Raw genomic sequence first — 21,308 nt, 5'->3', positions numbered from 1 at the left:
CTTATGCTCTACGGCACAGGCTGTCCAGCGTCGAGGGCAGGAGCAAGGACGAGGGAGAGGTCTTCCATGTGGCTTCCAAAAGGGATTCATTCTCTTAAAGGTTCAGGGAAGAAAACCAAAAGGGAGGGGTACACCAACTTATGTGTGGGGGAGGAGCAAGGGGAGTGTACAAATAATAACCCAATAGGGAAGACTTAGGGGAAGAACACTAGGCGGGGTTACACAATACATAAACCAATGGAGAACACAAGGGGAGGAGAGTGGGGCACATGGGCCAATGGGGCTTGGAGAAATAGGGGCATTCCAAAGGGGGCGGTCCAGGTGGGAGTTGGCACAAGGGATGATTGACAACTTAATGGCGGGGCGGGGGGGGGGGGGAACAGGGAACATTCGGGAACAAGGGGCAGGTATCAGGGTGGGTTGGCAACTTGGGTAGGAGGGCACAGCTGGGACCAAAGCATTAAAGGGGGCAGGGGGAGGTACAACTTAACAATAAAGAATGTAATTGAATCAAATATAATGAAGAACAATGCACCGCAACAAGGATTCCTGTGCAGTGCATACTTAAGTTGCTTCACATTGCCTTAAAGTTGTGACATGTTCCTTCCCGGTTCATATGGAGCATCAGGAATGGTAGTAAATAGAAACCTTATCAGAGCCTAGCCATTGGGTTATTGTTGAGTTCAAGAATACATGCAGAGGAGCATTAAAGTTTAGAAAGCTAATACTGTAGAAACAAAAATAGGCCAAGTGTTTGATGGTTCATTTTCACTTGCATACAGTATTTGTTTGGAAATTCCAGCATACTCCGGTAACGTAACTTTGCATTTAAAAGAGCTTTTTCTCTTTAGTACTTAAGTGTCAGTTCAGTCAATATTACAGTGTTGATAGTTCTGGTTTATTCTGGTTCTCCCAGTGTATCAACAGCAAGCACATTTCTTGCGTCAGTCTCAGTTTTGAGCTCTTCTTCTGCCTTCAGCAGCAATACTTCCTAGTACCCTTGGCTGCCAGCTTTAATAATAACTTCTATGTGGCTTAACTTTTGAGTTAGTATTTATACTGCAAAAGATTTATACTGCGGGGTTGCTTCAGCAGCCTGAGAAGAAATGCTCTGGAAGGTTTGGTTGCTATTCCATGAGATGGTCATTAACTATGACAGAGTTATTTAGCATAGAACTTTTACGTCAGGTGATGTTTGTGAGATGTATGTTTCAGTGTATAAATCTTGTATTGCACTGTTTCAGCTAATTTCTAATTATAATTTTTATTGTTTTATATAACTTTAACTATAATATAATTATATACTTAATTATTAATAACTATAATTTTATAATATTATTAACATTTATTAATTGCATTAATGTAGTTATTCTAGTTTTTATTTTAATATATAGTTATTTACATTTTTAATAATTTTTTGTAACTTTTAAAAATTTTGTAGGACAAAGTTGGAGAATTTACAAAACTGAGTAAGACTGAGTTGCTTGAAGCCACTGAAAAATCCATCGGTCCTCCGGAAATGTACCAGTTTCATTGTGAACTGAAAAATTTCAGAGAAAAGGAAAAAGAACTAGAGGTAAATACGCTCTTTAGAGAGCAATGAATATAGGAAAAGTGAAATAAATTTTACCCTGACATGTTACAGAATTAGAAAGTGATACTTATTTACAAAGTCTGTGCTAAGTTGATTTTACCAAGTAATGCTCATCTTCTCTCAGAACTCATTCACTCTGACTCAGTCACATGCTTGTGTGCGAATGGTCCAGACACACAAGATGAGGCATGTCTGTTGTCAAATACTCCTTGCTTCTCTCTAGGCTTTTGACTGGCAACAACTTCCCTAGACAGATCTTTTATGTCTTTTATAAGTTGCTGGCTTATGACCAAGCATGGTCCTGTGCTTTAGTGTTGCTCACTTCCTTGAAAAGAAGAGACAGACTTCAGAAACGAAGAGGACCAATGTTGTGGGAACAGTGTCCTTAGCCATACAGCCATTCTTTTAATCCTTTGTTTGCCTCTTCCTGTCTTTTTGGATGGTTCCCCTTTAGTGCTGCTGTACTAAATTGTCTCCTCTAGTGTTAAATCTCTGCTTTAATGTACAAGTGAGATGTAGACTATTTTCTGAGAACTATTTAGGTACTGTAGAACATGAAAATATATATTACAGAACTTGTGCAGAGAAAAAACCACCTCATTGGAGAAAATGAAACAGAGGGTTGAACGGTACAAGCAAGATGTTGAAAGATACCATGAATGCAAGCGCCATGTAGATTTAATAGAGATGCTTGAGAGGAAAAGGCCATGGGTGGTAAGTTTAATTTCCAGTGTTTTTCTCACTTAACCCATTTTCTGTAAGACTGTGAAATTAAAAGTAGGCCAAAACTTGCTTTGGAAGAAGTGTGACCAGAATAATTTGAATATGTTTACAGTTGCTCAGGCCAGGTCTTGAAATTCTGTAGCTTCCAGGTGGTCTTTATGTAGCAATATTATTATTAGTAGTAGTTGTAGTAGTAATAGTAGTAGTAGTAGTAGTAGTTGTTGTTGTTATTATTATTGTTATTATTATTGTTATCGTTATAATTTTATTATCATTATTATTTATTACTGTTGTTGTAATAATGAACTCCTAGGCTTGGAATTAGCTAGGCCTGTGTTCTGAATTGGGGACTTTCTTTAGTGCATACAAACTCAAATAGCCTTCCGTTCCTCTGTCCCCCTGCATACATGAATCTACTCCTCTCTCTGGTCCTCTGAATAGCTTCTTTTTTTTTTTTTTTCATTATCGCTTCACAGTCCTGGAACATATTTGTTGTCTTACTTTTTTTGGGGGTGGGGGGCTGGGGAGTGGTTCCCCTTCTTTTTTTTTTCCTCCCTTTTTTAATGTTTTTTCTCTCCAGAGTATAACATACACGCAAAAATCACTTACAATGACTCCTTCAGCTTAAACTACTTTCTCTACAAAAATTCCCACCTTCTTCAGTGGAGGTTCTTGGTCACTATACTGCTTACCACCTCTTTTCTCTCATGAATATATCTTCAGTTAAACTTCCTAGATAGCAATGGCTTTGGTATTTGTGATGTGTGGTGGAATTTTTATTTCCAGAAAGTGTTTCACTCTGTCCCCTTGGTTTACTTCAGCAGTGGTTGTGTCTTGCTATGACAATCTGTCCAGCTCCTTTCCCTTTCCCGCTCCCGCTCCCTTTCCCGCTCCCTTTCCCGCTCCCTTTCCCGCTCCCTTTCCCGCTCCCTTTCCCGCTCCCTTTCCCGCTCCCTTTCCCGCTCCCTTTCCCGCTCCCTTTCCCGCTCCCTTTCCCGCTCCCTTTCCCTCTCCCTTTCCCTCTCCCTTTCCCTCTCCCTTTCCCTCTCCCTTTCCCTCTCCCTTTCCCTCTCCCTTTCCCTCTCCCTTTCCCTCTCCCTTTCCCTCTCCCTTTCCCTCTCCCTTTCCCGCTCCCTTTCCCGCTCCCTTTCCCGCTCCCTTTCCCGCTCCCTTTCCCGCTCCCTTTCCCGCTCCCTTTCCCGCTCCCTTTCCCGCTCCCTTTCCCGCTCCCTTTCCCGCTCCCGCTCCCTTTCCCGCTCCCTTTCCCTTTCCCGCTCCCTTTCCCTTTCCCGCTCCCTTTCCCGCTCCCACTCCCTTTCCCGCTCCCTTTCCCGCTCCCGCCTTTTCTGCGCCCTTCCTTTCCGCACCTTTCCTTTCCGCTCCGCACCTTTCCGCACCTTTCCGCACCAGTTAAATAGACTGGAATAGAATGTAGCAGTTTTTTATTGTTTTACTTTTAACTGCTCCAAGGAATATGAAAATGTTCGTGAACAGCATGAGCAAGTGAAACAAAACCGAAACCAAGTTAAGAAAGAACTGAAGTGTCTGAAAGAAATGCATACCCCATGGACAAAAAAAATCCAAGAAGCTGAAGAAAATTTAAAGAATCTGGATATGAAAACCAGAGATAATGTAGGTATTGAAGTTCTTGTTTAACATAGGTAGTACTTCAGGTGTTCCGTGTTCAGCTTTGTAAAATGTGAAGTAATAACCTTTTTTTCTAGTGTGTCATAATGATGTTTCAGCACCTGTGCCTTTGGTTCTCAGTGCCTTTTCCATGTCTGTTCAAGGAATACAAATACTTAGTAAGCCTTCAGTAGCAATTCTTCAGTCTTCTCTTGGTTTTGTAAAAGCAAATCTTAAAAATTCTCCTCATTGTACATTAAAAGTCTTCTGGGATATAATGTTAATAGTTTCCCCAAGTTAGGTACTTCCATTGAATTAGATGTCTGCTTTCATCTGTTCTGTAGTTTGGTTTTGTGTATGCTTGCTCTTCTTACCTTCGTAAAACGTGGTTTATTTAAGATAAATTGCAACTTGGCAGGCCTAAAAGCATTCCTCTAATATTGAACAAAATTCCATAAGGAGGACTTGATTTTTTAATTAGATAGTAATCTTCCATCAGTTGTGAATATTTTTATTCATTAATAATTAATTTAATGGTAAATCTACCTATATGTAACAGTTTACATAAGTTTCTTGAACAGCTGTTTTTCCTGGGTTTATGGAAAAAATATTACTTGCATATGAAAAATAACGGGACTATAATTCCCTGCAGGATTTTAACTATTATTTATATTCAGACTGCAGAAGTCATTGTGTGCCAAAGCTGCACAAATTTGCAGTGGATAACCAAAGTTAAATGATCACATGAGAATGTTTGTTTGCTGCAGTGAGTACTGTTTGAAGGTAAGTGACCTGCTCAGAGGAGTTGATGTGGAGACATGTGACACCTGTAGAGGACTGCTGCCTTGAAGCATCTCTTAGAATAAAGGTGTGAAACTTCAGTGGCATTTAATACACTGTGAGCTAATAAGCTGGTCATATGCTTCCTCTAAAAAAAAAGCCAAAACACGCCTTGCCCCAGATGACAAACAAACCCAAAACCAAACCAGAAAGACCAGACAAAACACTCTTACAGATTGTTGTTCGCAACTTTGTTGTTTTTGTTGTGATAAACACTGCACCAACAATATCAAGCACCTCAAGAATACTCAAGTACCTCATAATTATAAGAAAGTTCTTTGGTAAAAGTATTTCGGTTTTGTGACCCTGAGTTTATTATGCTGTGAGGCAAAATACTGAAATGTTCCAAAATGTTGCAGGCTTACTGCAGCCACCTTTTTTTGGTGTGGTTGGGCTTTTTGTTTTGAAGGTTTTTGTTGTTTAAGGGTACATGTACTTTCTTAGAGGAAAGTTAACATCTGGAAGCTTGAAATTTTCATAATGGAACAATGCCTTCCTGCTTGTGAATTGCTGAACTTTGTTTTCACTGCTTGGTCTTACTCTGTTAGGCTTTACTCATGTATCAAGCTACTGTGTTTTTTTCAAACAGGGAAGAGTTCTACTTAACCATTGGTACCACTGTTCTTGGAAGTATTGGGCTGTATTAATATAACAGTAACCTTTTTTGTTAAAAGTTGTACTTCATTTCTGTGAGAAACCTAGGACAAACAGTGATCATTTCAGTTTTAACTTGCAGGGAGCTTGCTCAGTATAGGCACTTCATACAAAACAGTGGAAGGAAACCTGAGAGAATGTACAAGATGGTTCATTTATACTCTTGAATCAGAATTTTTTTCTTTCCAGTCTAAACTTCTTTAGTAAATCTTTCATACACCGTATATTCAAAAAGTTAACCATATGCTGAAGTGTTGCTTAATTTATGTCTGGAAATTGAATTAGGTACATTTGTTCTACAATATTTCAGGAGACAAAAGTACAGGAAGAGGATAAATTTAAAATAAGTAATTTATAGGAGACTTACTGAATTACTCTAATATGGCTTTCCAGTGATGTTTTACAATTTCCTATCTTATTTATAACTGATACTATTCTGTATATAGTATTATAGTAAGACACTTCCAAACCCTTTATTTCTGATGTTAAATTATATGTCCAAGTGTAATTTGAATGATTATTATTTTGTCTTGAACTCAGAGTCCAGAATTGCGGAAAAAAGACGTAAGGGAATATATTATACATGTGGTTATGGGATTAACTATTTGTAAGATACCAGGCAAGTTAAGAAGATCTGAGAGGTGTATTGCTGCTTTTTGAACTTTCGTGACAGTAACTTTTTTTCAGGTGCTGAAATCTATTTCCCTCACACATGCTTTCAGAGTTGGGCTGTTGAAATGTCCTTGGAAATGAGAATTAGTGCTGGTTGCACTGTCAGGAGATAGTTTTGATATGATGTGAAAGTGCAAGACTTAAGTAGCTTAGAATGGCTTAAGCTGCTTTGTCTTCATTAGTTCCTCACCTTTTCATAGACTGCTTGAATTTTTTGTAACTTACAGTTCTATCTTTGTATAAATGCAGGCATTTGGCAAGAGTTTCACAGGTAATTATTCTGTAATCAAGAAGGAGTTGATTAGTTTCAATTTGGCATTAATGGAAAGCAGTTTAGTAAAACACTGTCTGCTCTATTCTGGACACACAGACCTGTAAGGAGTATAATTCTCTTCAGACCTTGTGCTCCAGGCTTATATCAATTATCAAATGATTATTATTCTTACTGCTTCTTGACATGAGGATATATATGTGAGAGCAGAAATAATCACATCTTCATTCTGTCTTTCTTGAACTTAGCAAAAAGCCCAGTATGGAGTTTTAATTTTGTCTGGAAGGAGCTTAACAGCAAGGAAAAGTGGAATAAATCTGGCAATTACATTAATTAATATATTCAGACATTACATGACTTTTTCTCCTGTCTTTTTTGTTAAAACCCTTTCAATTTCTGGGTTAGATTGAAAACTTCTACTAACACTTGGTAGTTTGAATTGTATCATGTAGAATGTGGAAAAAAGAAATTGACCATTTGGAGGAAAAGTTTGATGAAATGGTATATTTTCAGAGCAGTTTGTTCAGGTATTTTAAAGACATTTGAACAGAGTTAACTGTGCAATGCAATTTTTTAGTAATGTTTAATAGTGTAAAGCAGTCTTCTATGGTTGTACAATGAAAATCATAGAGACAATTCTAGTTGTTCACCTATTCTGTAGGTAGGTCTATATATAAACATATGAGTGAATATACAATGATAAATGAAAAACAGAATTCCAGTTCCTTACTTGTGTCCTAAGCTTGAGAGCCTTCAGAATTGTTTTGTGAGCATTGTACATCAGTTTCCTAGCTGAGAGCTTCCTCTTCAAACTGCCTCCCTGAGCTCTTTGGAAAAAGCATCACAGAATCAGTACCTTATAGCAGTCAGCTGCAAGATCCAGATGTATTTCTTCTGTGTTGGCTTTATGTAAACCTCCTGCATAAGTCTTAAAACTTCTGTGCTTTTTTGAGGTCGTGGTAGGGAAAATTCTGCATGGTTTTATTTTCTCCATTTTTGATGCATCTTAATGTTTTCAGTATAGCTCTATGTAGGATGTTTCTTCCGGTGAGAATGCTGTGTTTGTTTCTGTGTCTGCACTGGAATGTACTTCTAGTCCTTCCATCCTTCTTCAGTGTTCCAATATTCTCTTTGCAGTGCTTCAGCCTTTAGGGTTCGGGGAAGGAGGAATTCAGTTTTCAGGGAAAGGATAGTGTATGTCCCCTGTGTTCAGAACTCAGCTGTGAGAGTGCCTGGGCAGCTTAACCCCATAAAACATGCTCTGGGAAGGGATGGGACTGGGTGATGCCAAGAAGTTCCTTCCAACCTATATTATTTTTCCTCTTTATAGAAGCTGAGGATAGAGAAGGAGCCAAGACATGGATGCCTACACATGAGCCAACAAGTTGTCAAGCTCAGTTGTGTAGGATCTAGCTCTAGCACATTGTGTTTCAGAGGTAGGATGGCTTGGACAAAACCTCATTTGGCCATCCTGTGCCTAGGAGTTTAACCTTGCTCACTCTTCAGTATCACCTCTCTTTGCAAAGTTGGTTTGGAGAAAGAGGCAAGAATATTTTATAATTGTAGGGACCTGAATGTAACATTTGTATTGAAATCAAGGGTGTAGTTATTTTAATTTCAGATTAGCAACATAGCTAAATGGTTGTGAACAGTACAGTACATATGTGGTTATACCAGTCTTCACAAATTGCTGAAATTGTATATGCTACAGATACAGTTAAGAAAAAGAAATGGGTAAGTATGACTTTGACAGTAGTAAAATGCATAGTACATACTTAGTCGTGCATATACAAGATGTTGTTCAAAATCTGACTACTTTTTATAAATATAACTGAATTTATGACTGTAAATTTAAATATTTTGCTGTATGCAGACTGCTGAAATCAGAACTATTTCCCAGAAATGCAAAGAGAAACAAGATGCTTTGGAGATGAAAGATAAACAGGTAAGAATCTTGCTGTCTGACATTTTTTGGTGTTTGTTTTTGGGTTTTTTGTCTGCTTTTCTGTTAGCACAGTGGCAAATTTCTATGAAAATGCTGCAAGTGCTTGCACTCTTTACTCCCTCCAGTACACAACATATCTTTAGAACTCTTATCAGTCAAACAGGAATTACTAAGAGAGAGGTGTATACTGCATAAAATAAGCTGCCTAATAAAATAGACGGTGTATGTATATATTTTGATAGACAGAGATGTATATGCACAGGTTGTTTTTAATAGGCTTTCCTTGAAAAGCTGCAGCCTCATTAGTGATTTACTCAGCATTTAGCATGCCCTTTAGATGAGAGGCTGGGGTTATTGTTTCTAAGGATATACATCTTGCATCTTGTAAAAGAAACGTCCTTGCAAGTATGTGAAACAGTCTCATCTAAGCACGTGGTGAAGAAATGTATAAATGAAATGTATAAGGCTGCAGAGTCAAAACTTTAAAGTTGGGTTTGGGCTGTAGATTTTACTTTATCATGGACTAAGCTTCAGATGTACTAAGTAACTGTTAAGCAATTTATTAACTTTTAAGTTTCTGCTTTTGTGAAAATGAAGAAAATTAAAAAATTGATTTATAAGTTTGATTGTATTTTTGCTTATGTTCTTCAACTGCCACAGTACTATTGGAACTGTGTCACAGTGCTGCTGGAACTGTAGCAGACTCTTGGGGTTTGGTGGCATGGTTATATCAGCATTTTATAGCAGTTGCACAGGTATACTAGGTATTTGTTGTAGGTTCTGTATACCAAAATAATTTCTTGTTGAAAATAATCAAAATTTTTAGATTGAAGAAATTAATCAAGCATTCAGAATGAAAAAAGATGAAGAATCAAACAGGCAGAAGAAAATAAACCAAACTCAAAAAATAATAGAGGAGTGGCAGAATGAGCTGGATACAATGGCAGTCTGTGAGAATCTTCAGCCACAAATTGATGCTGTTAATAGTGAGCTGAGAAGCCTACAAGAAGAAAGGGCAAATATTGATAATGATGTCAGTGATCTAAGAGCAGAAAAAAGCAACCAAGAGCGGGAAGAGAAAAGTAAGTAACTTAAGTTTTTTTTGGTCAATTTATTTTAATGAATCTGCCTGTCCTGCTGTACTGAAATAATGAAAGGTGTTTATTTACTTCAATCCTCATAGTTGGAATACATGTATAGCAGTCCTCTTTCTTGTTACTGGTTTTATTAAAAGTAACAACCACTTTCAAAATTGAACAAGGGGATTCAAAAGTAACAATTGAACTAAAACTATCCTTTAAAGAATCAGTATATCTGATCTCTGGGTAAGGAGACTTCTTCGGTAGTTTGGCAGTTTGGGGGGGTGGGATTTTTTTTGTTTTAAAGGAGGGTGTGTAGTTAGCAGGTTGTGAAAAACAGTCCCAAACCTGATGGAGAAAACAGTAATTTAGAGGCAGTATTTTAGCTACATCATATATTATATGCAGTATATTAGCTGCTGATGCTGCATTTGTCCTTCTTAGATATACTTTAGCTAACCTTAATTCTGGAGTTTCTTTACATTTGTCTGGGATTTACAATCAGTCCTTTCTAAGAAATGAAATTAAAAAATTGAAGCTTCACAGATGGTGAGGGTGTTGTATACATATTCCTCAGTGAATGTTGCTTATTTGCACATACTTGTCTGGCACTTAACTTGCCATAGAAACAAGAAGAAACTGAGGTAGAGAGTCCAAGTGACCTGGGGAAGGAGCACAAAATTCTCCGGTTTTGATCTGTCTTTTCTGAGTAGCAGATGCTTTAATGCGCAGTCTATTGTCACACATTTTGGCTTTTGCCAGCATGAAATAGCACAGATATTTCACATTACTAGTCCTACGGTCTCTTTCCTCTGAGAATGTTTTTAAGTACAAAGGTAGAACAAGTCTTGAAAAAACATACTTTTAGGGCAGAATTCCTGTATTTTTACTGTGCCTGCATATTTTGTAATTCCTTGGTAAGTTTTTAATTCTGTTTTCGATTTTAAGCTTTAAGCTTTTATAGTTCTTCATATTTCTTCAGAAGTAGCAGCATCTCAATTCTGGAAATGGAAACTTAGTTCCTATCATTTACTAACAATCTTAGTTTTGGAGGAGTGTAGTCAGTAGATACCAAAAAATGCTGGTTATAATGTGTTCTTGCTGTGGACTCTGTTTAAGAAACTACCTTAAATTACAGGAATAATTGATCGCCTTGGACAACTTAATAATATAATGCATATGAAGGAAGAGAACCTTAAAATGAGATTCCGAGACACACACTCTGCTCTTATGTGGCTAAGAAACAACAAAGACAAGTTTAAAAAAAAAGTTTGTGAACCCATGATGCTTGAAGTAAGATGATTTACTTGCATACTGCTCTGTCAATGTTTAAATTATTTATGTCTCACAAGGCTTCAAGAATGACTGACTTTTAAGACACATCTTGAAATGTCCTGCCAAGTACATTCAGGATATTCATCATTAGAATTCCATATGCAGTGTAGTAATTGAGTAAGGTGGGATGGCTCCTTTCCTCCATAAGAGGAGGCCTGTTGCAGGTTTCTTCTAAGATGCAACCAGTTATTATCCAATCTTAAGACTTAAGTAGTTCTTAGTTACTGCTTAAAAAGCAGTAATAGTTGTCAGCTGAGTGTCTCCCTTTACAGCACAACCTGCTCAGCTGTGGTTACTTCTCTCTGTGATCTCTGAGTGGTTTTTTTGGCTTGCTGTACCTGGCCATCAAGAGACAGAAATCTATTGCTAGTTTTGTTTTGTGGTTTGGTTTGGTTTCATAGCTGCAATACTATCTAGGAATAGCAGGGCTAAATTTTCAAAGAGGATATTACTTTTTTTAGTGTATTCCTCCTCTTGTAATATATGCTCCATGTAGCATGAAGAGGATGAAGATCTTCAGTTGCACTTCTTTTCAGAATTGCAAACTGACTTAATAATGTATTGCCACAATTTAAATTAGAATATCAGAATATTTATATACAAATTACTACACTTTGTACGTGTTCTAGGACTGCTCAAAATTGCTTTCATTTAGAATAGAATCGCAGGTATTTCTTATTACCAGAACTTTGATTTCTTCCTAAAAGACCACATCAAGATAACTTTATAAGTGCTTCAATAAAGATATCTTTGCTTAAGGCCTCATTAACCTCTGTGACATCAATTGATGTGTAGGTTTGTTTTCTCTGTGTCAAGGTGTAACCCCAGCCATCAGTCAAGCCCCAGGCAACTGCTCAGTCACTGCCCCATCTGCAGAATTGGGTAGAGAATCAGAAGAGTAAAAGATCAGGCAATTCACAGGATGAGATAAAGAGAATTTAATAGGGAAAGCAAAAACCATGCACTTGAGGAAAGCAAAACAAGGAATTAAGTCACAGATAGGTGTTCAGCCATCTCCAGGAGAGCAGGGCCTCTTCACATGCAACAGTGAGTTGGTGTCCTGGTTTTGGCCAAGGACGTAGTTAAACTTTCATAATGCTTGAGGGCATATGTGGCTGGTGGGATGTGGCCAGACCCTAATTTGTTCCATATTACCTCACCTTCATGCTAGGAGGAGGGGAAAGAAACTCTTGCTTTTGAGAATGGCATCCCTTTCAGGCTGTAAAAAGTCACTGTTGAGAAGAGGCAGATAGTATTTGTTGGGGGCTTTCAGTGTAAATTGTTAATCTTAAACCTTTTATTATTAAAATTGTTGCAGTTACTGGTTGCTTTCTTATCGTAATGCTGTTTCCAGTAAATTATTCTTACTCAACCCGTGATTTTCACCTTTTTGGCTTCTGGTTCTCATTCCCATCCTGCTGGAACAGGAGGTAGGGAGGGAACATGGGGAGCGAGCGGTAGCATGGTTTTAGCGGGCTGTATAAATTGAAGAGTACCATTCCTAAACTATGACGTTTGGGAAGCCATCACTCTAAATGTACCTGCTTCCTTCATTCCCTCAAGTTATATAATGGGCATGATGGTCTGGAACATCCCTTCGGTCAGTTTGGGTCACCTGTTCTGGCTCTGTTTCCTCCCAGTCTTCCATGCACCCCTGCCTTACCACTGTGGCAGAATGAAGAGCAGAAGGGGCCTTGGCTCTGTGTAACCTCTGCTCAGAAATGACAATCATCTTGGTATTATGAACCCTCTGTTCAGCACGAATCCAAAACACAGACCCATACTAGCCACTGTGGAGAAAATTAACTCTACCTAGGCCAAAACCAGTACACTTTGGTATCATGTTAATTGTGTATTTAAAAATTCCAGCTTTCAAATTGCTGTTAATTGTACCCAGCCTTTGGCCAATTTGAGATTATTAAATGGTGTAGTTCTGTGTAACTTGGCCTTTGTGTGTCATGTATAGTAACATAATGTTCTAATTACTAGTGAAAGTTAACTGAAAAACACAAACATTAACATTTCATTCAGATTTGTAAATTTTCATCCATTTTAAGCATGTAGGGTTTTTTTCGTAGGAATTCAAAGACACCTCAGCTTGAGGAGTGTGGTGTTTTCTGTTGCTAATTGAAAAACCCTTACCAGTGATGGAGCAGTGCCATTATAGACACAAGTTGGGGGTAGTTGTGGTAGTAAGGTCAGGATGGAGCAGAAGATGGAGGGATGGTATGGTGAGAGATGGTGATAAGTTTGGGAGTGCTGAAAAAGGATATGGATGACTAAAAATTAGGCACAGTGATCTGTGATTTATCATAGGTTTCTTCCCAAGAGAATTGGTTGCAAAAAAGGAAGGAAATTTATTTTTAGAGTTTTCTTGTTTTCATTAAATGTAGGTGTGGCTAACATCTTGACTATTTTAAAATGTTTTTTGGGGGTGATAAGTTGAATTGTATTAAATCACTTGCTCATTGCCTTTCTTTATTAGATCAATGTGAAAGACAGTAGACATGCAAAATACATTGAAAATCACATTTCGACCAATGATATGAAGGCTTTTGTTTTTGAGTGTCAAGAAGATATGGAAACATTTCTGGTGGAGGCAAGTTGGCACCAATTTTAAAACTTTATTGTACTGAAGTAGGAGCCCTGAACTTGGGAGTTTTACCAAGTCAATTTGTATGATGATATCTATTTCATAGCAAGTATATAATGCAAAGTGCTCAAATATTTTCTTCAGAATTAAGGTTTTCTTAAAGCTTAGAATAACTGGAGGGATTCAGGAATATTAAGAAAATGTGGTTTTTTAGATTGTTTTCCTCAGAAAGGCAATAATCACTTAAGTAGAAAATACTGTGTACAAGAAAATGGCTAGAATGAAAATCTACAAACTTAGTACCAAAATTTTCCATTAGCCTTTGACTAAAGAGGCGCAGGAGGCATCTTTTTTGGCATAAAGTGGTCCAAGCATCAAATCATGCTTGTATTTCATAATACTGCTGTCTCCTGAATCAGTTAGACGATTGTTCCTTTTGAAAGCCAAGCAGATGATGCAGGAGGGAAAAAACAGAAGATGTGGTATTAAACTGTCACAACATTTCCCAGCTGCAGTCAACACTACACTGTATTTAGTGACAAACTGTCCTGCAATTTTTGAAGACTCATCCACTCTTCACAGAAGTTAATCACTTCTTTATACCTGAACAGCAGTGGTGATACCTCAGAGTCTGGAGGCTTATCTTGCTTTTGTGGTTGTGGAACTCAGTTCAAGGCTACTTTAACCAGCTCAACTGACAGTTCACTTACATGATTAGCTCTTTAGACTGAACGCTTAGCTCTGGATTTCTTTGATTGCTTTTATTTTCTGTAGCACATAGTGTTTTCAGAGACGTTAATAGAGTTTTCTTTTAGAGAGCTTGGTTATTTCTGAGTCAGAGTGAATTTGTGAATTCTTCCAGAGGTCATCAGTTGAAAATAATTCTCACTCTGTCAATCAGTAATTAGTATTTTATTTTTATATGGTGAATTTTTCTGGTCTTTGCCAAATAATCTAATACAATCTAAATATAGGTGCGTGATCATCAGAAACTAAGAGTGAATGCTGTATGTGCACCTGCTGAATCATGTGCTGAAAATTTACCTTCAAGACCTATTGAGGAATTACAGTATGTATCTGAATGTATTGTGGAAATGGTTTCAAATGCAGTGGGTTTGTTTTTTGCTATATATTAGAATTTTTTATGCAACTCAAATGATCACCAGTTCAGTTGTGGGTTAGTGGGACTTCTTTCTGACCCTGCAGTAACTTCAGCTTGCTTACCTGCTGAATGTGGTTTGTGATGCGTGTTTTTTTTTTTTCTCTCTTCTTCAGCCGATATGGATTTTTTTCATATTTACGGGAGTTATTTGATGCTCCTCCGTCTGTAATGAGTTACCTTTGTTACCAGTACCGTGTTCATGATGTTCCTGTGGGAACAGAGAGGACCAGAGACATGATTGAAAGGGTGAGGTATCTGAAAAAGCACAGACATACCTGTGGTGTGGAGTTTTACTTTGGAAATTATGTAGCAAATAAATGTGTAGAACACAAAAAATTGCTTTACCAATTTTATTTATCCTCTTTATTTGCCCTGTAGAAGTGAGAACAATTCATTATGCACTAACATGTTGCAACACGTTTTAACAAATTCCATCAACCTGATTTTTCACTAAACCTAATTGACAAAATATAGCTGATGCTGTAGATATAAGCTGAACAATATTTTTAGTGAAATGTACCATGTCCTGTGGAGGCTTTTTGCTGGTTTTGGTTTAGTGGACATTTTCTCTCTTCATGTGTCTTGAGTTTTGGTAATTCTCTGGTTATTTACAGTATCCTTTTTGACATGAGTAATTTAAAACTAGCAGCTCTGCTATTTTTATACCTTCTTTTTTCGTACAGGTGCATTTGCTTGATATGTATATAAATATATACATACATATGTATACACATTACAGCTCACTTTGTGGTTTCATCTGTTAATTCTTGAGTACTTTCTTTCCTTATTACACAGGATACTTGTGTAACATACTACAGATCTGAAGCAAATACAGTCCATGTTCACTATGCACTACAAATGGTGACAGTTTTTTGTTGTTGTCTCTAGTATCTTAACAATCAGACGTGTTCAATTAGTTATGATAATATAGTCTTGACAGTATCTCAACAGTTCTTTGCTGACCAGTTTGAATTACAAGTATAATGATGCATTAATCTTAGCATCTTTTTGCTAAAGTTGTTAATAAGTAGGTTTTGCATAAGCTGAAGTTTTTTTACTGTGTTTATCAATCACATTTATTCCTTGTTCTGAGAAGTATTGCTTTAAGTGTAATGCTTTTGTCAGATTATTATTTTTCTGTATTTCTTAGGTCATAAAGGAAACCAATCTGAGGCAAATATATACAGCAGAAGAAAGATACGTTATTAAATTATCTTCTTACACAAAACAAAGCCTCTCTAGTAACACATGCTTGAGGGAGGCGCAGTATCTCACTAGTTCAGTGGATATGGATGAAAGAGGACAGTTGGAAAACCAACAACAGGTAGAAACGTATTTCTGTAACTGTAGATGTTATTAACTACTACCCATTTTATCACGCATTAAGCACAGCCTACTTGCATATGTTAATATGGTATGCAGTGACAATGCTAGCGGTGCATGTTCTTTTATTTCAGGACATTGGTAATACATTAAAATCATTGAATGCACGTTTGACTGCACTGTTTGACAGACAGAAACTTCTGGAACACAAGGACAATAAGCTCAGGCAAGAGAAGAAGGAGCTTTTAGAGAGAGGAAACCGGAGGAGGCAGTTGGAATCAAAAATTGGTGTGAAGTATGATAGGTAGGAAACAAGCTATATTACCTATGAAAAAATCTATGATATCTGTGTTACCATTTTAAAAGCAAATATATTTGATTTCTCTTACTGCAGTGTGTTTTTACTGTTAGTAAAAGTAACCAGCAGGTGAGCATCAGATACAGGTGATAATCAAGACAAGGAAGATGTTTAGAAATTACGACGGTATCTAAAACATGTAGCAATGTTCTGGATGATTTTCTGTAATAATATTGTAGGATTCCAGTTAAATATCACTGCATGTTTTTACTCAATTATTAGATTATTGTTCTGACTTTGTAGCACATGTCTAGATAATATTGTAATGTGCATAAATGGTACTAAGTTAAGCATATCAGGGATTGAGTAAGACCCCAGTTGTCCATAGTATTATTCATTACATATATTTGTTTTTGTGGGCTTCTGCAATTAGTTTTTCTGTTACCCTTTGTCATAAGTCAAAATCTGGGCGTGGTTCAGCAGGTATTTTATTTAAGCAGACACTCCAAAAGGCAGGGTAGCCAACATTAATATCCAGTCTGGACTTTTCTTGTTTCATCTTGGGAACACTGTCTATCAGTTCTTCTACTATGCACCTCATAAGAGAGCTTTGTTCCATCCTCTCAGTGGTTTCCATGGTGGAACAGTATATGGCTGTTGTTACTAGTCTCTTGTAAATGGTGAACAAACAGAGCATCCTTATCCTGTGATGTAGAGCATGTGCTGTAGTCCCTGACCATCTTGATTGCTCTCTAAGCTTGTACCAAGTTGTTGAAGTTTGACACAGTGGTCCAAATTGTGTGCAGTGCTGAACAGAGAAGAAAAGTCACTTATCCTGCCAGTGCTTTACTCATACAGCCAAGGACTGTGTTTGCTGCCATGGTGCACTGCTTGCTTATGCACAGCTCACTGTCCAGCAATTCCTTAAGTCCTCTCCTGCAGAGCTTTGCTGCAGCCAGGCTGTCGTGAGCCTGTATTACTGCCAGACCCACTGTCTTCCCAGGACAGGACTCTGCATTTGTCCTTGCTCATGAACCTTCTGTCAAGCACTTCTCCAGCTTCAGCAGACCGCTCTGAACTGCAGGCCTATTACTCCCTTCCAGTTCAGTGTCTAAAAACCTGGCCAAAAGGGCCCTCTCTCTGCTCTTCCATGTCACTGGCAAGAGTGCTGAACAGGATGCAGAACTTAATCCTTGGTACTAAGTTCTGGGCAAGGTGGAACAAACCAAGAGTGACCATAGACCCACATTTTTACCTGTTTAGTCTTCAGTTAATCCAGACTGGTCTTCCAATTTGAATGCGTGAATAGTGTGGGACACAGCACTGAAAAAATGAGAGAAATTAGTCTGGATCCAGTAGACTGAAAGGGGGGTGAAGCTGATGCAAGTTAATGCTTCCACTACTTGTATCCAGTAGTGAGGCTAAGCCAGACTTCCCACTAGACACGCAGAGAACACATCTAAATAGCTTATATGTATGTAGTTACACATTGCACAGTGGATACGCAGAGCAACTGGACAGATGCAGCACCAGTGGTTGCCTCATGTTTGTACTGTATCTGAGCAGGATGGGATTACCCTGGTGCATTGCCTGTGCATATCTGTGGGCAGTATGGATCCCATTAGCAGATGGTTCCAGACACTCTGAATCTGTGCAGTAACTACCCCTGGACCTCAGTCTCCTGAATTGCTGGTACCTGGAAATGCAAACCCCTGAGACTGTACCCCTACTTCTGTTGGCCTGTACAGACTGCCTCCCTCACCCATGTGTGCCTGCATACTGAGCTGGCTGTGACTCCCTTGTTTCCCAGTAGCTTATTCTGTGGTCCTTGTCTCAGAGATACAGAGGTAATACATATGTACAGAGGTAGCCATGGCTCCCCCAGTCTGCACCCCATAGCATCCTGTCATTTACCCATAAATACATACACACGGCAGCAGTCTCTGTCAGCCAGGCTGATCCCTCCATAGCCATTTCTTCCTGTGGTGTCACCCTTAGTGACCCACATACTGTCTTGGCTCCCAGGCCACTACTGTCTAGTGTGCCTTGGTGTTTACTAGGGATCAAATACTTTCTTGCACATGCTGGTGCTGGCACCATGGATGATTGCATCGTCCTACTCCTGTGGCTGTCACTTAGGTGCACACACTCTGGTCCCTCCAGCCAGGTTCAGCCATCACAGACAAGCAGGCCCCCCTCCTCTGACTTGTGATTTGACTACAATTACTTGTACTTAGACTTCCAAATGCACGAGTGCTGAGTAGAGTCCCTTGTCCAAGAAAACAGAGGGGAATGGAGTTGGCTAAAAAGAGAATGTGCCAATTGGGCATGGTTGGGCAAGGGTAGCAATCAGCCCACTATTTGTATTTAAGTGTCCCTCTTATCCTCATTCCTCTGTTTTCCTATACATGTTATTCTCCAAGTTACCTAGTTCCTCCCTTTCCTCACATTTGTTTGCATATGTAATAGTAAGACTCCTATGCTTTTCTTCTGCATCCTATAATGTCTATTCTATAATACAATGTCCAACACTATGCTGTTCCACAGGAGGTGCACAGGACTGGGCTGGGGGCTTAACAAGTTGGGAGGAGTCTGAGTAATGGCAGCTGGTAGTGGCTCTTTGACTGCAGAGGTTAAAGGGCTGTATTTGGTCAGGGGACACCAATGTTACTACATACTGAAGTTTCTTGTGACACTGAATTGATGACTAGTGAAGCTGGAGGACTTGGCCTTTAGGACCAGAGATTCAGAGCAGTCTCCACTGAGATAATAGCAAAACTGTCAGAAACAAGACCACTCATGTTACATAATTACTTTTTAATTAGGTGTCTTCTATATCATAAGTAGGAACACTGTTTTGTCTTCTCTGTGTAATTTTTACACTCTGCTGCTTCAGATATTCATGAGCTGCAGTGAGCAATTAGTAACCCTGGTGATCCTTCACAGGACTTGCCTGACAGTGAGGCTGCTCAGCTACACTGAGAAATTTGGGTCACTCAATCCCACAAATATACTGCAGCATGTTTGGTGCATTCCCAGTACTGCTAATGCAGACTGAAATGCCCACTAAAATGTGAAAGAGCCAGGAAACCACAGGGTTTCCAGGTAAACTGCAGGCAGTGGAGAATAACTGTTTGTTACAGAGGGAGGAAGGTGGAAAGGTGGTGTGAGTCTCCCTTTGCCAGGAAAGTTGGTGCCAAAGGTTTTGCCACCACCTAAATTAGGGTAGGGGACTGCGGTTTAGTCTTGCAGATGGAATCACAGATGGATATGTGTTCACTGATCTCCTTGAAGCCCAGTGTGGTACCCCTATAGACTTACTTGACAGTAGTATTTTCAAATATTGCTTTTATATTTCAGAGCCTGAATGGTTTTTGAGAAGTGAAAATGAGAGCTGTTGCATTGCCTGGAAGAGAGGCTTTTTGTTTTATTTCAGTTACTTTTTTGGTTTGTAACATGACATGTAGATGTGACTCTGAGGGACATAGTTTAGTGAAGGATCTGGCAGTGTTAGTTTATTGGTTGGACTCAAGGTCTTTTCCAACCTAGCCAACTCTGTGATTCAACTGTACTGCAAAAAAGAAACCTCCCTCAGTCCAAAGGGTGCGTAGGTGTTGACTATGTTGTTGGGTTTCACACCTGGATACTGGTGCTGAGGATGTTGTGGGACAGGGTGTTACTTTTTCTGAATCTTGAATTTGCTTTCCCATCTGCTCCCATGGCCCTGTGCTCCTCTGGACTTGTGAAGATGGGTGTTTCATGGACTGATGGCTCCTGTGGTAGTCTTGGGTATAGTCCAGGGTATTATTTGGGCTTCTGCCAGCTGCTGTTGTCTGTCTTTTATATGTGTGCAGGTGAGTTTTTATCAGGTACCCTAACAGAAAGCTAAAATTGACGTGTCAACCACTTGATCTTCTGTCAGCTCATTGCTTTACAGTTGGGTTCATGAGGTATGGCATGCCCTTCAAATGCTTGATAAGTCCCCATGGCCACCTTCTCCATTATGCCCCTAGAAGTGCTCCCTGAAGGGACTCGTTTTACTATTTTCACAGAGATCAAAGTGAGAATGACCAGTTGGTAGTTTCCTGTTATCATCCTCTTGGTCTGTTTAGCAGTTTTGGAAGATCTCCAAATGCTTTGTAGCTCACTGAATGTCATGATTCCTCTTCTATGTTCTGAAGGTCTCAACCAAGTGAAAATTCTGTTTTTCTGCACTAAGATGAGGGCACAATTCTTTTTTTTTTGCTAAAATATGTAACAAGCATTAATTTCCTGAACTTGCCTGTGTTGTATTGTTGCAAATAACTATCAGAAGAAGAAAAGTATAATTCCTTACACTGATTTTTTTTCTTTTCTGTTCTCTAACTTGAAATTTATGGAAGGACTATGCTTCCTGAATGTTGCTGTTAGTAGCCAAAAGCAGAATTTCTTTAACTGTTACTTTTTTGTGTGTTATATTTCTCTGCTTAGTGCATAGGCTGGGAATGCCTCCAATGTGTTTGGAATTCAGGGTTACAAATTCCTATTCTTGCTAACTGTTGGTTTGTCATAAAGTTTAAGATTTCTTGTATTTTTGTACAATTTATTTTTAATCATGATTAATCAAATATTGATCCTTACATAGTTTAAGACAGCTGGAACAAGATGCTATTGACCTAAAGAAGGAATTTCAGCTGGCAAATGTAAAGATCAAAGCAATAAATAAACAGAAAGCAGAACTTGTTACTGAATTGATGCATCTCATAAAGGTATGTCTTTTTAACTTGGTATGTGTTCCACTTTATGAAAAGTCCAGTTCTTGTAATTTAAGTAGGAGGCATGCAACATTTGTTTTCAGTGTTTTCAAGCTAGTGTTCTTAATTATTGAATAATCTTAACTTTTTCCATTTTTTATCTTCTTTGATTTTTTTTTTTCCAGTTTGTATTTCTGATAATTATTTTAAAATCTCTTAAGAGAATTGTAAACGAACTTTTTCTTGTGCCAACTTCATACTGGAGAAACTGTGTTGAAATGACAGATAGTGAAGATCTCAGACTTTGGCTTAACTATTGTGGTCAGATGCTAGCACTCTCAAAATTTTATCTTGTAGGTCCCCAAAATTTTATCTTGTAGGACCTTATCCTCCCTTTCATTAAGGGAGAGGATTCATTTGTATTTATATGCTGGTCATAAAAAACATGGTAAGCAAATGC

The 21,308-nt window shown here is 38.5% G+C and overlaps 1 protein-coding gene across 1 annotated transcript in view; it reads left to right on the top strand.

The window, feature by feature from the left end:
* The window catches only part of SMC5 (structural maintenance of chromosomes 5), a 39,194-nt gene that overhangs the window by 4,885 nt on the left and 13,001 nt on the right, over positions 1–21,308 (top strand). Inside the window, exons 5-16 of the mRNA XM_058827631.1 lie at positions 1,442–1,576; positions 2,168–2,308; positions 3,788–3,949; positions 8,254–8,325; positions 9,152–9,407; positions 10,543–10,697; positions 13,225–13,338; positions 14,307–14,401; positions 14,608–14,740; positions 15,645–15,818; positions 15,952–16,121; positions 20,740–20,863. Of these exons, the coding sequence (XP_058683614.1) occupies positions 1,442–1,576; positions 2,168–2,308; positions 3,788–3,949; positions 8,254–8,325; positions 9,152–9,407; positions 10,543–10,697; positions 13,225–13,338; positions 14,307–14,401; positions 14,608–14,740; positions 15,645–15,818; positions 15,952–16,121; positions 20,740–20,863 (1,731 nt within the window). The remainder of the gene's footprint in view (positions 1–1,441; positions 1,577–2,167; positions 2,309–3,787; positions 3,950–8,253; positions 8,326–9,151; positions 9,408–10,542; positions 10,698–13,224; positions 13,339–14,306; positions 14,402–14,607; positions 14,741–15,644; positions 15,819–15,951; positions 16,122–20,739; positions 20,864–21,308) is intronic.

Source organism: Poecile atricapillus, chromosome Z, assembly GCF_030490865.1.
Source record: "Poecile atricapillus isolate bPoeAtr1 chromosome Z, bPoeAtr1.hap1, whole genome shotgun sequence".
NCBI classification, from domain to species: Eukaryota; Metazoa; Chordata; class Aves; order Passeriformes; family Paridae; genus Poecile; species Poecile atricapillus.
Note: the sequence above shows the minus strand (reverse complement) of the source record. Positions and strands in the feature narration are given on the sequence as shown.